The sequence below is a fragment of the Theropithecus gelada genome, chromosome 3 (assembly GCF_003255815.1).
Source record: "Theropithecus gelada isolate Dixy chromosome 3, Tgel_1.0, whole genome shotgun sequence".
Taxonomy (NCBI): domain Eukaryota; kingdom Metazoa; phylum Chordata; class Mammalia; order Primates; family Cercopithecidae; genus Theropithecus; species Theropithecus gelada.
This window is the reverse complement of record NC_037670.1, coordinates 74102761-74119118: the sequence shown is the minus strand read 5'-3', so window position 1 is coordinate 74119118 and position 16358 is coordinate 74102761. Positions and strand designations below refer to the sequence as shown.

General features: G+C 37.5%; 1 protein-coding gene across 3 annotated transcripts in view; it reads right to left on the bottom strand.

Moving 5' to 3' along the window:
* Positions 1–16358, bottom strand: part of VPS41 (VPS41, HOPS complex subunit) — a 187427-nt gene that overhangs the window by 86222 nt on the left and 84847 nt on the right. For all 3 annotated transcript variants that reach the window (XR_003118549.1, XM_025379273.1, XM_025379272.1), the window contains exons 6-7: positions 8758–8820; positions 5398–5463 (exon numbers count right to left, since the gene is read on the bottom strand). Coding sequence is in view for 2 of the 3 variants with exons in the window: in XM_025379273.1 (XP_025235058.1) it covers positions 5398–5463; positions 8758–8820 (129 nt within the window). In the remaining variant the exon portion in view is untranslated. The remainder of the gene's footprint in view (positions 1–5397; positions 5464–8757; positions 8821–16358) is intronic.

Below are 16358 nucleotides of genomic sequence, written 5' to 3'. Positions count from 1 at the left end.
TTGTCATACACACACACACACCCCTCCATCTAGACAGATAGATAGACAGATCTCATATACATATCTTCTTTAGTAAGTGGAAATAACTTGTTTGTATTACCTTAGGGTGCTTTAATCGTACTGGGAATAAAAACAGATTTTCCTTAAAGAATGATGATATATAAAATGGCTTTTTAAAGGGAAAGAACCCCAAACCAAAGTTTTAAGAGTACATAGTCTTTGACTTACGATTATTTGACTTAACGATTTTTCAACTTTATGATGGTACCCATACAATGACTCATTTTTCACTTTCAGCTTTCAATAAATTACATTATATATTCAATACTTTATTATAAAATAGGCTTTGTGCTAAATGATTTTGCCTAACTGTAGTGTTCTGACTACAATTAAGGTAGGCCAGGCTAAGATGTGATGTTCAGTAGGTTAGGTATATTAAATGCATTTTTGACTTAATGATATTTTCAACTTACAATAGGTTTATTGGGACAACCCCAACTGTAAACTGAGGAGCATCTGTAGTTCAGCTATCATCCCATAACTAATTACAGAAAAATTAGTGGCTTTGAAACCTAAAAGGGACACTGGCATAAAGATAGCTATATAGACTGGTAAAATTCAGAGTCCAGAAATAAACCCTAACATTTATGGTTAACCAATTTTCCACAAAGGGCCCAAGACAATGGGAAAGGAATAGTCTTTGCAACAATGATGCTGGGTCAACTGGATATTCACATGCAAAAGAATACATTTGGACTCCTGTCTCACATCATACACAACAATGAACTCAAAATATGTTATACACCTAATTTAAGAGTAAAAAATACAAAAGTCTTAAAAGAAACAGGCATTAATCTTCATGACCTTGGAATAGGCAACAGAAAATGATCTCTTAGATACAACACCAATAGCACAAGTATCAAAAAAAATTAAGATAAATGTGACTTTATTAAAGTTACAAACTTCTGTGCCTCAAAGGATACCATCAACAACTCGTAGGCTGGGAAAAAATATTTGCGAATCATGTATCTAATAAGGAATATCTGCCAAGAATTTATTTTTTAAAGTTTACAACTCTATAATAATAATTAAAAAAAACCAATTAAAAAATGAGCGAAGAATCTGAATAAACATTTTTCCAAGGAAGATATGCAAATGGCCAATAAGCACAGGAAAAGATGGTCAACATCATCAGTCATTAGATGCAAGTCAAAACCACAATGAGGTATTACTAACACACACCAGAGTGATTATAATCAAAAAGAGAAAATAGAATGAACATTGGTGGAATGTAGACAATTAAAACCCTCATATATTTCTGATGAGAATGTAAAATGGAACAATCACTTTGGGAAACAGTTTGGCAACTCTTCAAAATGTCCAACATAGAGTTACCATATGATTCAACAATTCCATACTCAAGAGAAATGAAAACACATAGCCACAAAAAGCCGTACAAAAATGTTCATAGCAGCATTATTCATAATAGCCAAAAAGTAGAAACAATCCAAATGTCAATCAAGTGATACACGGATGAATAAAACATCATAGATCTATACAATGAAATATTATTTGGACATAAAAAGGAATGAAATACGAATACATGCCACAACATTGATGTGCCTAGAAAAATAAGGAAAGAAACTAGACAAAAAGGCCATATATTACACGATTCCATTTACATGAAATAACCAGAATAGGAAAACTCATAGAGAAAGAAAATAGATTAGTGGTTGCCTATGGATGAGAGGAGGGGAGGAAGGAAGATGGGGAATGACTGCTAATGGGTACGAGGTTTCTTTTTGGGGTGATGAAAGTGTTCTAAAGTTAGATTATGTTGATGGTTGCAAAGCACTGTAAATATATTTAAAACCATTAAACAGCACACTGTCATCTGGTGAACCTCATGGTATGCAAATTATGTACCAATAAAGCTATTTTAAAATATCTCAAAAATAGATGACTTAATACCAATTACATACACTGACATGGGTAATCACGGGATTCCTCACTTTAAAATATCATACATGTGCTTTTCTCATGCCCCATATACTAAGCCTTATATACAATATACGAAGCTCTTCAGTGTGTTTTTCCTTTTAAATTATTTTAGTCCCAAATGTGTAAGTTAATAACAAAATCAATTTTAATTCAATTTTTCACCAGATGACCTTAACTGTTTTTATTTTACTCTCATTTTATATACACATAAACATTTTTGTGTGTGCTTGGAAAGAGATGTCAACAGATGCATTTTTGGAGAACTGAATAGGAAAAAAAAAATTACTCTCACAGAAGACTGAATATAGAACAGCTTGTCAAGTAGTCAGTGACAACCAAAGAGACAAACCAAACCCCTGATGTTCTGCCTGTTCAGCACTTTTTGAATTCTACTTATTTTATTGCTTATCACAATGTCCAACTTTCTATAAATTCCAAGCTCTTCCCATGTTACCTCACCAATAATTAGATGCTAGATTACTCTGCTGTTCCTACACTGCTCACGGATCTATTCAATGGACTCTGACCCAGACTGCTGCATGCACACTGTCCTTTCTATGGATGTCTGCAAATGATATCATATGCTAAGTAAAAGGATGAAGAATATGTTACTGACACAGTTCACCCAGACATCCTACAGGGAGACAAGACATTCATGCAGCAGAATTAATATGGCAAACTGCATGAGACTACAGGTATCCCTTGCAGCAGAAAAGCAATTATTAAACTTCACGAATACATTGATTATTAAAGAACACAGGCTGGGCACGGTGGCTCACGCCTGTAATCCCAGCACTTTGGGAGGCCGAGGCGGGTGGATCACGAGGTCAGGAGATCGAGACCATCCTGGCTAACACAGTGAAACCTCGTCTCTACTAAAAATACAAAAAATTAGCCGCACATGGTAGCGGGAGCCTGTAGTCCCAGCTACTCGGGAGGCTGAGGCAGGAGAATGGTGTGAACCTGGTAGGCGGAGCTTGCAGTGAGCCAAGATCGCGCCACCGCACTGTAGCCTGGACGACGGAGCGAAACTCTGTCTCAAAAAAAAAAAAAAAAAAAAAAAAAAAAACAAACCAACAAAGCAAAATCTCTCCTCCAGATCTTCAGTCCTAAGAACACCTGGGTTTAAATTTCAGCCTTGTGAACTTATGCTATACCACTGTGATGGTATCAACTTGATTGGATTGAAGGAAGCAAAGTATTGCTCCTGGGTGTGTCTAAGGGTGTTGCCCAAAGGAGATTAACATTTGAGTTGGTGGACTGGGAGAGGCAGACCTACCCTCAATCTGCATGGGCACAATCTAACCTAATCAGCTAATCTGGCCACGATGGCCAGAATAAAAGCAGGCAGAAGAATGTGAAAAGACTAGACTGGCTTAGCCTCCCAGCCTACATCTTTCTCCCATGCTGGATGCTTCCTGCCCTTGAACATCAGACTCCAAGTTCTTCAGCTTGGGACTCGGACTGGCTTCCTTGCTCCTCTTAGAGACGGCCTATTGTGGGACCTTACCTTGTGATCTTGTGAGTTAATACTCCCTAATAAACTATTTATATATATATATATATATATCCTATTAATTCTGTCCCTCTAGAGAACCCTAACACAATCACACACAAAATTTCTTAACCCAAAAAGTGTTATTTAAGAAATACGAGAGGAATGTTAATGCTACTCTTTCCTGAGGCTGACAAAGACAAAGACAAGTAAGGTAGTTATTTTTTCAGGAGTGGATCAGCTGCAGATCTAAGCTAGGGAATGTGAGATTAGGTCTGTAATTCCCACTACTTAGTCCCCTGGACATTTTTACATAAGGTGAATGCGACTACAGCCTAAGAATAACAATGGACTGTGAGATGCGGGACGGAGGGGCTCTCTAGCAGAAATCAGAGCCGGCGTGATCTTGGCCTTATGTCATGGAATAGAATCAGGATCTACCAACCTGCCACTCATTACGACAAGTCATGGAAAGACCAGAAGGTTTTCCTGCCCTATCACTCTATTAACTACTGAACCAAGGGAAAATGACAGATAAGTATAAAACATTTAAAAGCATTTAGTAGCTGGGTCTCAAAGCAGCTACTCCATACCTCTCTACTATTACAGAAATAGCTACAGACTACTTCCTTTTCACTGGCTCCAAACCAAACAGTAAATAATATTCGGAATTCCAGTATAGTGATAGCATTTATTATAAAAATAGTCTTTAAAAGATCTCTAGGTAATAAAAACAAGAAAAAAACCCTAATTTAACTTATTCTATAAGCAGACCAATTCTTTGAGAATTTACTATATCTATAAACAGAAAAATGTTAATATATGAAAGTTTTTCTCTCTTATTTCTCTTTACATTTTTTAAGAGACAGGGTCTCCCTCTTTCATACAGGCTGGAGTGCAATGGCACAATTATAGCTCACTGCAGCCTCAAACTCCTACGTTCAAGTGATCCTCCCACCTCAGCCTTTTGAATAGCTAGGACTAGAGGCACACCACCACATGCAGCTAATTTCTTAATTTTTTTGTAGAGTCAGGGTCTCACTCTGTTGCCCAGGCTGGTTCCAAACTCCCAGCCTCAAGTGATTCTCCCACCTTGCCCTCCCAAAGTGTTGGAATCATAGAAGTGAACCACCATTATGCCCAGCCCAATCTCTTATTTTTAAAATAGCACTGAGATAATAAAATGTGCCATGAACATGTCAGTGAAGAGTAGCCATAACTGTTCTAAAAGTTTATCAAGGCCCTCAAGAGATTTTCTACAAGGGAAAAAAAAAATAGGAAAAAAAAAAATCGGTAGTTTAAGTGTGCTTTTGTTATTTTTAAATGGAAGGGGCAATGTTTCAAAGCTCTAGATGTAACAGCTCTCTTATTTTCTTGTCCTATATCTACTTCAAAGAAATGTAGCGAGAGGCTGGGCGCAGCGGCTCACACCTGTAATTCCAGCGCTTTGGGAGGCCGAGGAGAGCAGATCACCTGAGGTCAGGAGTTCGAGACCAGCCCGGCCATGTCTTTAGTAGGGACATGGCGAAACCCCATCTCTACTAAAACTACAAAAATTATCCAGGCATGACAGCGGGTGTCCGTAATCCCAGCTACTCATGAGGCTGACGCAGGAGAATCACTTGAACCTGGGAGGCAGAGGCTGCAGTGAGCCAAGATCCCGCCACTGCACTCCATCCTGGGCGACAGAGCGAGACTCCATCTCAACAAAAAAAGCAATGTAGTGAGAAACAGTGAAACCACAACTCCCCCAAGAGATGATGATCATCAGATTTCATTACAACTGTCTTTCTCGAATTTCTCCTAATGAATAGCCAGACATTAAATTAAGGATAAATTATAGAGAAAACATACAACACCCCTCAAGGCTACATACCAAGGTAGAGACACACAGCACTAACCTTCTTCCCTCCGGTCACAAACTGCTTGCAACTGGATCTCACGAAATGTGGGTGCACAGCAATAATCTACAAGAGAAACAGGACCCAACTCTGGTTTAGGAGTCATGGCTACAGCACAGAACGAAAACCCCTAATACAGTTCAAGCAGCATGATCTAAAAATTATCCTGAAACTTTGGTAGGAAGTAATATATTCAAATAATATTTTACAACAACTGATGACATCTGAGTTTTCTTCTTGTGTGAAAAGATTTCTTCTCTGAAGCCAGGTCAAAGCTCAAAGAGTAGGATAAGTCAGTTCTAGTTTCTGGCTGAGGACCCCTATGAGTGGATGTCCCCTGTATAGAGGCAGCAAGGGAGGTCGGTCAAGGCAGCAAGATGTCACAACTATTTCTAACTGTATACAATTTACAGAAAACAAAACAAACAAACAAAAAAACAAAGAAGCCAACTAACTCATTGTCCAAGATGCCTCCCAGTGACAGACGGCACCAAGTAGCAATGTAGCCTCCCAGATATTTAGCCCACTTACACCAAGACCCCATCAATGGAGAGATAACAGAGCTACAGGCCCAAAGAGCTAACCGTTCAGAACTTACCTTTTTACATACAACCTGTTCCTGTGGTTCTCATCTGCTTCCCACTCATCCAATCTTTCCCCAGCCCCTTGCTACCCAGGTTTCTCTTAAGGTTGCTCCACCACCTTTGTTACTGTTTCCTTCATTTGCAAGGGCTTTATGATTTATAACATCATTAACATCTTGGAGAGAGGGTGAAAACAAAAGCCCTCGTGGCTCCACTCAGTACATCTCCATCTTTGGGGCTCATCTGTTGTGGCTGTAAGCTCGCATAGACTCCACCTCCTTCTCTCTTTATCCCCAAACCACTCATGAAATCACCAACTTAACTAATTTTATGTTTTTCTAATTTAACATAGAGAATATTTTTTTAGGTAAACACACACACAAAATCCCACACAATTATACTTCTATAAACCTTCAATTAAACATATTTTATACTTGTATTAATTGATATATTTCCTTCCTACAATGGAATAGATTCCTCTTCCTACAGTGTCATGTTTAAGGCTTAGCATATGACCCTTCATTGCTCTAACCACTCCTCCCTCCCAGGTTAGCCCTTCTTCCCTTCAATACCTTCCTAATCCATCCTCAATACCAATACTGAAGGATTCATACATTCTATTGTTTCACATTCTTAAAATCTCCCCCTAGCTCTCTCGTAATGCATAACTGTAGATCTGTGACTGATTCTAAATATCTCTGCTCCTCAATCACATTATGTTATCCTTTTCTTTCCTTTCAGATGTAAGAAAATAAAGCCATTGGGATCATTGCCCACAAGTGCTCCTCCTTCACTGCCTAACTTGCAATAGTTGGGCTCAGTCCACTTCCTTCATGCCTGTTTCACAGGCAGAGGGTCTAGGACTCTTTTCCAAGATTATCTTCTCTACCTAAGCTGTTGATCTCATTGCTTAGTGCTGCTCCAAGAAGCATTCTCTTTTATTTTTAATCTTTTCCTCCTTACTGGTTTTTGCCATGAACCAAAACATGATTGGCAGAAATATTCCCAGGACATGGCCCCTCTCTCTACCAGATGATGTCTCTTCTTTATTACCAAATTTCTTGAAAGAAGAGTCTCTACTGGCTGTTTCTACTCCCTCACCTCCAGTTTACTCCTTCATGTATAGTGACCCTCCTGCTCTGAAAAGAGTCCTTAGCAAGATCACCAGTAACTTCATAATTACCACGTAGAACGTCCTTGTTTGAGTCCTTCCTGCTATTTAATTTCCACACTGCATTTGATACTGCTGACCACTTCCTCCTCGTAGAAACCCTCTCTCCCCTGGCTTTTCTGACACCATTATTCGGGATTCATTCCAGTCCCTCTAACTGCTTCTTCTTAGACTCCTTTGCTGTTTTTTCTTCCACAGCCTGAGTCTTCAAGTTAGAGTGTTCCAAAATGTCACCATCAGTCTTCTCTTCTCACTCTACAGCTCGAAATTGGGTAATATCTTTTAAAATAGCTTCACCTTATTCAACTACGGTTATCACGCTTGTGTTTAAGGGCCAATCTCCATACTGAGGCCCACATTCATGTTTCCAAAACCTCTGTAACATCCCCACCTGATGTACTACACTTACCTAAACTCAAGACCAAACTAGCCATGTCCTTACTCAAACATACCCTACTGCAACTGATGGCATTCAACACCCCATCCCAAAGTGAGAACCTGAACTGACAGTGAGCTCTTCCATCTTTCATCACCCTCATCCAAGCCATCACTAGGCTCCCTAAGTCTATTTAGCACAGGCTTTCCAAATAAATTTCATCCACTCCATCTTGAACACTCACTATCACTCTTTTCATTGAGATCATGTAATGCCCTGCCTAGATTATTATATTAGGCTTCTAAATTGTCTCTTGTCCCCAGTCACTCTCCTGTTTATATCACCCTCCACTTCGGCAAATTCAACTTTTTAAAACATACATCAGACCCTATCTCTCCTTTACCTGCTGGTCAATAAATGTTTGAATAAACAAGTGAAAAAAATAAATGACCTCTTCCTTCAACAACTATAATAGACACTTCAACTACCATATTTTTTATCTAAAACTAGTCCTCCTGATTCTTATCTGTCCTTCAATCAATACTGTGTACAGTCACCGTATTAATTTTCTTAAAGCTTAGCTCAGTTTATTTACTTTGTTCTTAAATATTCAGTAATTTCTCCTTATCTACCAAATGGAATCCAAATTCTTTAGCCTGAATGTAAAGCCAGCCCAATCTTCCTCCACATTCTCTTGTCAAATCAGTCTTTTATGTACCAAATAAAATGGACCACTTGCTATTTCCTGAACACAAGTTGAACTTTCTAGCCTCTCCATTTCTATTATGTCGTTCTTCCACATGGAAAACCAGTTTCTCCCATCAGTCCCTCTCCATTTATTAAAGCCAAGTTAAATATCACTCCACCAATGAAGCCATCACTGACAAGAACAGCTAAAAGTGATTCCTTTCAGATTTGGAATGCTTAATATTATTTCTACCTCTTTGAGTCTTTTATCACAGACCGTGTGTGTGTGTGTGTGTGTGTGTGTGTGTGTGTGATCTCACTCACTATAATAAAATACCCCTGAAGACAGACTGAGATCACAATAACAAAATACACATTCTGTCTTCTTTCATAGCGTCTAAATAGTATCCAGTATATCTGAAGTGTTGAACAGACACTTACTGACAAAATTAATACAGAAGTGGTAATGTTCAAATTACTGTAATCCATATCGCCTTACTTGAGAAAACCCTTAGAAAAAGTAAAACTTGCTGAATACTTACTTTAATGGGACAGTCAAAAGTCTCATGAAATTCTTCTCCAGAATACAGTCCAAATACCTGCACCTACAAAGCAAATGGATTGTATCAGTTCACCATGACAGCAACAGAGAAGGTTACTGAGTCAGTACGAACACATACTATCAATAAGAAAAGTAGAACATTTAATAATTCTAAGGCCCTATGACCTCTAGTAAATATCTAATGAAAACAATCCCATCAGCCAGGCACGGTGGCTCATGCCTGTAATCCCAGCACTTTGGGAGGCCAAGGTAGGTGGATCACCTAAGGTCAGGAGTTCCAAGACCAGCCTGACCAATATGGTGAAACCCCATCTCTAATAAAAATATGAAAAGTAGCCAGGCATGGTGGTGTGCATCTGTAGTCCCAGCTACTCAGGAAGCTGAGACAGGAGAATTGCTTGAACCTGGGAGGCGGAGGTTGCAGTGAGCCGAGACCGCGCCACTGCACTCCAGTCTGGGTGACAGAGCGAGACTCCATCTCAAAAAAAAAAAAGAAAAAAGAAAAAAGAAAATCCCATCAGGGTGAGGGTACTTTGCTGCAATTAAGCTTTTGTAAGCATTCCACGGATAGAGTTCCCTTCAATCACCATAAATTGTATTAAATGCATGCCATTAAAAAAATGAAACAGATTTGAACAAGTTATTAATATTCTTTTATAAACTTCCATAAGCTATCCCTAAAGGAACTATTTTTTCATCCCCTAAAGGAAAGGGAAGCTTTTTTTTTTTTAAGTCTTTGTCTTATATATAAAATAAACCAACCACGTAGATCAATATGGTAAGAGATTAGGTGAACCACACTTAACTCACAACCTTATGCTGAATCTACTGAGAACACAGAAATAGATTTAAGTTCCTGCTTATCAGTGTCTCCCTTAAAGTTGTTCCAGGCTACTTTATTCATACTTAGTATATTTTCTGAGTGCTTTACTTAACAACAACAAAACAAAAACAAAACTGAAATATAAAACACATGCTATAAAGAATACAAATCATAAATTCATAGTTTGACAAATTTTTACGACACACACATATCCCTGTAACCATCATTCTGATCAATAAATAGAAGCCAATAAGCTCCTTTGTTTCCCTTTCCAGTAAATAACACCCTCCAACTAATCACTACCCTCAAAGCTATTGCCAGGGATAAGTTGTGCTGGTGTTAGAATTTTATAAGTAAGGAATATATTCTATTTCACTGATTTATTTCATTCATTATTTAACATTTTCTTTGTGAGATTTAGCCACACTGTTGCATATAGTGGAGGTTGGTTCTTTGCCACTGCTGTGTATTATTTCAATGTATGAATACATCAAAATTCACACATCCATCTTCCACTGATGACCACTTAGGTTGTTTCCAGATTGTGGCTATCACGAATAATGCTGCTAAGAACACACTTTGCAAATCTTTTGGTGCACTTATACACATATTTATGAAGGGTGTATAACAGAATGGAATTGTTGAGTCATAATTTATGTGCATGTTCACATTTAATAGGCAAACCATTTCACAAAGTGGTTTCAAATTAATTACACTCTCACCATGAGAATGTTTGAATGTTTGTGTTCCCCTAAATTCATTACGTTGAAACCTAACCTCCAAAGTGATGGTTATTTATACTCTCAGCATGAGAATTCCATGAGATCTATTTGTTAGCTTGGAGCTAACAAATAGTACTACAGTCAATGAGAACTATTTCCCAACATATGAATATGTTCACACTCTCTTTCTAGTCTCTAGTATAGTGGTATTATTCTTCTATAACTTTCGTGGGAATTTATTGGTGGTGCCATCTAGGTCTTATGGCTTTGCTATGGTCTGAATGTATGTGTTCTCCCCAAATTCATTGTGTTGAAACCTAACCTCCAAGGCGATGGTATTAAGAAGTAGGGCCTTTAGTAGATGATTAAGTTATGAAGGTGGAGCCCTCATAGGTGAGATTAGTGCCCTTATAAGAAAGCTTGAGGTAACTAGCTAGAGCTTGAGGTAACTAGCTAGCCCTTTTGCTCTTCTGCCTTCTCTCACACAAGGACACATCATTCATCCCTTCTGCCATGTGAAGTTACAATAAGGCGCCATCTTGGAAGCAAGGAGAGCAGCCCTCACCAGATGCCAAATGCTGGCACCTTGAAATTAGACTTCCCAGCCTCCAGAACTGTGAGAAATAAATTTCTGTTGTTTATAAACTACCCAGTCTAAGGTATTTTGTTATGGCAACACAAATGGACTAAGATAGTTTCTTTGTGAAAAGGTTTCCAATTATAAATTCTATTTGAAAAATAAATATAGGGCTATTCAAACTTTCAATTTCTTCTTATTTTAATCTTGGTAAGTTCTGAGTGGTTCATTCTTTCAAGTCCCAAGCAGGAAATTCACTTATGTTATAATTTTGGGAGATGGATTCATGCATTAAAATTAAAGTTTCTGGGACCATCCACTCATATTGTAACTACTGTTTTCATATACTTGTGCCAAGTTTGTTATTCGGGTCCCACAAACAAGCGATAATAAAATGTAAAACAGAGGGAATTTCATTTTTCCTGAGGCCAGCCTTGAAATGTATTTTTGACATGGCAAATACACATATGCCCCCCATCATCTGGCTTCTCATTGTTCAGAGGCTATAAAGTCATTACTTTTATGGAAATATATAGGCATAGGATAATATAACAAACATCTTATAAAATAATGGCTAAGAAGCAGAAAAGGAAAGCACTGCATTCAGGGTTTCACTTTACTTGGGGAAGTTTAACTTGATGGACCCCAACAAATCTAAGAAAACTAGGTGAAAGGAAGAAGGCTCCTGAATCATGTGAATCTTAACGGAGCGAATCAACAAGTGGCCACCTTGGTGAAGCTACCTCAGTATGAACACCTGCTCAACTAGCACGCTGAACTTCTCCTAACATAATCTATTTCTTTTCAGTACAATAAGGTCATGTACTGCATGGTCTTGTGTGAAATCTCACACTACTGCTACTAACTGACATCCCTAAATGCTTCAACATGCTTTACCTCAGTGGTTCTCAAACACACTTGTACAGTTAAAATCCCTGGAAACTAATGGCCAAATCCCACCCCAAACAAACAAAATCAAACTTTCTGGTGAGGTGAAATGATATTTTTGAAGTTCTGCACAATTGGCAATGTTCTGCTGTTCCTCATTTGGTCCTCATAGCAAAAATGCTAGGTCTGAGAGCAAACATCATTATGCCTGTTGAACAGATGATTCTGTAGAAAAATAACTTGCCTAAGGTCATAAAAATCATAAGCAGAAGAGTTAGAACCAGAACCCAGGCATTCTAAATCCTATTCTTCTACATGTTACCTTTATATAGGATAAACTGAAACTTGCAAAAAAGAAAGATATCTTTTTACATAAAGTGTAAGAAGAGTAGAATAGAACAAAAATAAAAAACATTCAAAAGCCTTAAATATGTGCCAAACTGAAAAGAACATGAATATCAGACTTTGAATTAAGGGTACTCTATGACAGAAATTGAAATTAAATGAAGCCAACTATTCATTCAAATGGATAAACTTCCTTCTGCCTTACAGATGGGATAAAGGTAATTTTTAGAAAAAAGCGATTTCTATTATGCAGAAAAGTATATGAGATGTAAACAAATGATGCATAAGCCTGCAGAAAAAGACTGACAGATCAGTAAATGTATGGATAAATACCGGGATTGTAGCTGTAATGCTGAAAATTAAATTAGGAATTGCCAAGGATAAATGTCCCTTTAAAAATAAAAAATGCATATGGAAGGCATAATAGTATAGTGATAAAGAGGAATAAACAAAAAGAGAACAAAATCAAACAAGTTCATAGTAAACAGGCACCGATATGCATCACTATCCTTGAGAATTCACCAGAAGCAAAAATATCACTGTCATACCCACAGCAGGGGCTGGAGGAGTAACTGCTGAAGGTGGCAAATCAAGAACAGAACTCTCCGGTCAGTTTCTATTACTATGCTTATCTGAGCAACATTTTCCTCAACTGTTCTTATATTCTATTTCAATATCAAAAAATATAACTTCACAAGACAAATCTCATAAGCTTTGTCAGTATCCGCACAAGGGTGTTTTGTAAAACCTTCAATGTTTTGGTTCATTTCACTACTACGACATGCCAAACTAACTGGTCACAGGTTATACCACTAATGCTAATAAAATCCAAAACAATTCTCATTTATTTCCCCTCTCTCTCCCTCTTTATTTATTTTGCCATTTTGTCAGTGAAACTCACACTTATCTGTGAAGGGAATCCCTTCGCTTTTGGGAAGAGCTCATCCGAGATAAGAATCACGTAATTAAAGGTTACAGGAGAGAGGACCCTTTTGAAAATGGTATTTCCTGTAGAAGCCCTAACAACTTCCCTGAATCTGCTAACAAAAATACCTAATGAAGAAAAAGAGAAAATTCCTAACAATTGGCCATAGAACCAATCTCCTGCAAAGTCCTGGGGGACTTCTCATTAGCTACAAACCAGAGAGCCATGTGAGTACCTTAGAAGTACGTAGTATGTGTTTTATTACCTGAAATAGAGGAAACCTACCCTCATGAAACAGTAAGGGATGTAATCATTCTCCACTTTAGCATGAAACTCTATGTATTTGCCAACCAGAATACTGGGCAACAGCCCTGATGCAGAGAAACTAGGACAGAGGTGGCCAGAGTGCTATACAACCTTCCCAGTTAGACTTCCCTTGTAACAGCCTCTTTCAAACTTCCACTTCCAAACAACACACTAAAAATCAAAATAGGGTGGACATGTGAACTGTCATCATACCTCCAGTGGTAGCTAAAGGGACTCTGGTGGTCAAGATTGCTGGTTTTCATATTCTCCACCCAGGTTGACTATCAGAGACCAGAGAGTGATGACAGAAGCCTCTAGTTCCCCCTAGAGAGCTGCCTTCATCTAGTTACTGGAAACTGAGCTCATTTTAGGGTCCCTGTTACTGAACTAGCATGATTCTAAAATACCCAAAACAATAACAAGGGCAAGTTAGACATTGAATCTCTTTGCTAACCCAGGTTCAGAAGGAGATCTCCCTGTTCTGGAATGAATAAACAAATCAAACAAAAAGCATAGTCAAGGTCTATTAAAAAAGTCCTGCAGAACATTCCAAAGATTCAAAGGGAGAAAAACCATGTTTTAATAAATCATATTAACCAGAAACCAAAGAAAAACTAGAAAACTGTTTGGCAACCACAATAAGAAGATCAGACCTCTATGAACCTGGAGCAGAAAAACAGGAAGATGACAACAATGATTACAATAATAACTCACAATTAATAAGTGATTCTTCTGTTCCAGGTTCTATTCCAAGTAATTTACATATATTAACTCATTTAATCCTCCCAATAAGTAGGTACTGTTATTATCCCCATTTTACAGGGGAGGAAATGGACTGAGGCACAAGAGGTATAAATAACTTAGCAGACATCACACAGCTAAAAAGTGACAGGATAATTCCACTGCTAACCACTAGACAACACCCGCCTGACACTCCATGGCATATAAAAAGTTGTAATTTTTTAAAAATTAAATATATATCAGGCTGATATGAAAACAGAATTGGGAAAGATTTCAGAAAAATTAAAAATGCAAAATGGAATAAAAATCTACTCCAGGAAGTAGTAAGACACAAAACAGACTTTGGAAGAAAAGTGAATCAGCGAAGGGCATAAACAAGTAGAGAAACTCTCCCTGACTACACAGAAATAAAAAGCTAAAAATGAGAAAGCAAAGTACATGTGTGAGCCATCACACAATATGAATGAACACTTTTCTGTACAACTTATGTACTGCCAAAAGGAAGAGAAGGGTAAATAGTGCTTTGATTGTTCACCCTCTTGCCTTGAAAAGTTCAGGTACAAGAATGGGAGACAGGAAGAGGCCAGACTGCAATGGATTAAAAATGAATGGTTAGCAATAAAAACAATTAATACATAACTGACAGCTCACCATATACTCTGCACCTCACAACACTCCTCAGGGGCCTCCCACTGCCAAGCTGAGGAGAGGGAGGCACTGCCAGGCCCAGCAACATGCCCAACTTCACACAGCGAGTGGGAATGCCAGCCCAGGTAGCTGTAATACAGAGCTATGCACTTAGCCTCTAAGCAATATTGCCTTCAGCTTTATACTATTGAGTTTCTTTGAAGAAATGAAAACAAATGCAACTGAGGCAATCATCAAAATTATAACTGAAGTAAACTTTTCTGAAATGAAAATAATACTTCAGTGTATGGATCAAAAGGACTGATTGTGCACCAGACAAAATTAATGAAAAGAGACCAGAACTAGACATAACTTAGCAAACTGAATTACACAAACCATTTATTACTGTTGTTGTTCTTGTTGTAATTATTATTATTAGTCCAAGTTCCAAGGCAGGACCAAAAAAAAATTGTAAAGGTTTTAGAAAAGAACAAAAGTAAGCTGGCTTCAGACGTGTCTACAAAAATAAATGTCAGAAAAAAAGGGAACAACGTCTCCAAAATTTTGAGAGAAAATATTCCAACCCAGAATTTTATACTAAATTATAGTTTACACATGAAAGCAACATATGCAAGCGATCCCAAAATAAACCTTCTATGTGCTTATCCTAAAAGTTTTCTAGAAACATATGCCAGTGAACTGAAACTGAACACACACACACACACACACAATATATGTGTGTGTCTCAAAATGCAGAACTCAAGTGTAGAAAAGTCATGACAAAAAAAGATTGAAAATGACCACCAGCTGAATAAATAGAGTAAATTTTAAACAACTGATGGAATTATGACTTGAAAACTGAATGCAAATATCAAAGGTTACCCTTGAAATAACCTAATAAATAATTATTTAACAAGGATCCTTAACAGACTGAAGAAAAGAAAAAAATACCCACGAAACCTATTTAAAGAAGCATTAGATTTAGATATCTGGAATGTATTTGTGTAATGTCTTTATGTTTTTATCATCACTAACCACTTTACCAGATCATTCTATACTAGCTTCTCAACTTTCACAATACTGACTAACCCATGGTAAGGGGGTAGCTTACATATAAGTATGTGTACTAAAAGATTTATTTTCAATTCTATCAATGTTAATAAAAATATGGGAAAATCATTTCCCAAAATGTATCACAGTTCCACACCAAAATATGGCAGCTATAAATTTCACCAAAATAGGAAACCAAAGGTGTTTGACAAGAAGGGTACCACGAGATAATCTGAGGTTCATCTTATCCACCAGATGGAGTAGCTAACATATTTCACTTTGGTGCATTAAATAATAATTCTTCAACATTTAAAGCTCTGAGAATTCCTAGATGAAGTATTTAGTAAAAATTCGTTTCCAGTTTTTTAAAAAAATGAGTACTATCTTTGAACAAATTAGTTCAGTTAAATTGATAACAGCCCAAAAGGAATTCTTCACCTTTAAGAAAACAAAATGAAGATTATCTTTCTTTACAAATACATGAACACAAAAAATGTTTCAGCGGTGTGGATAATTCTTCTCGATTTCTGCACAAACCAACTCCTCCCTCATCTCTCTCTGATAATCATGACAAGCT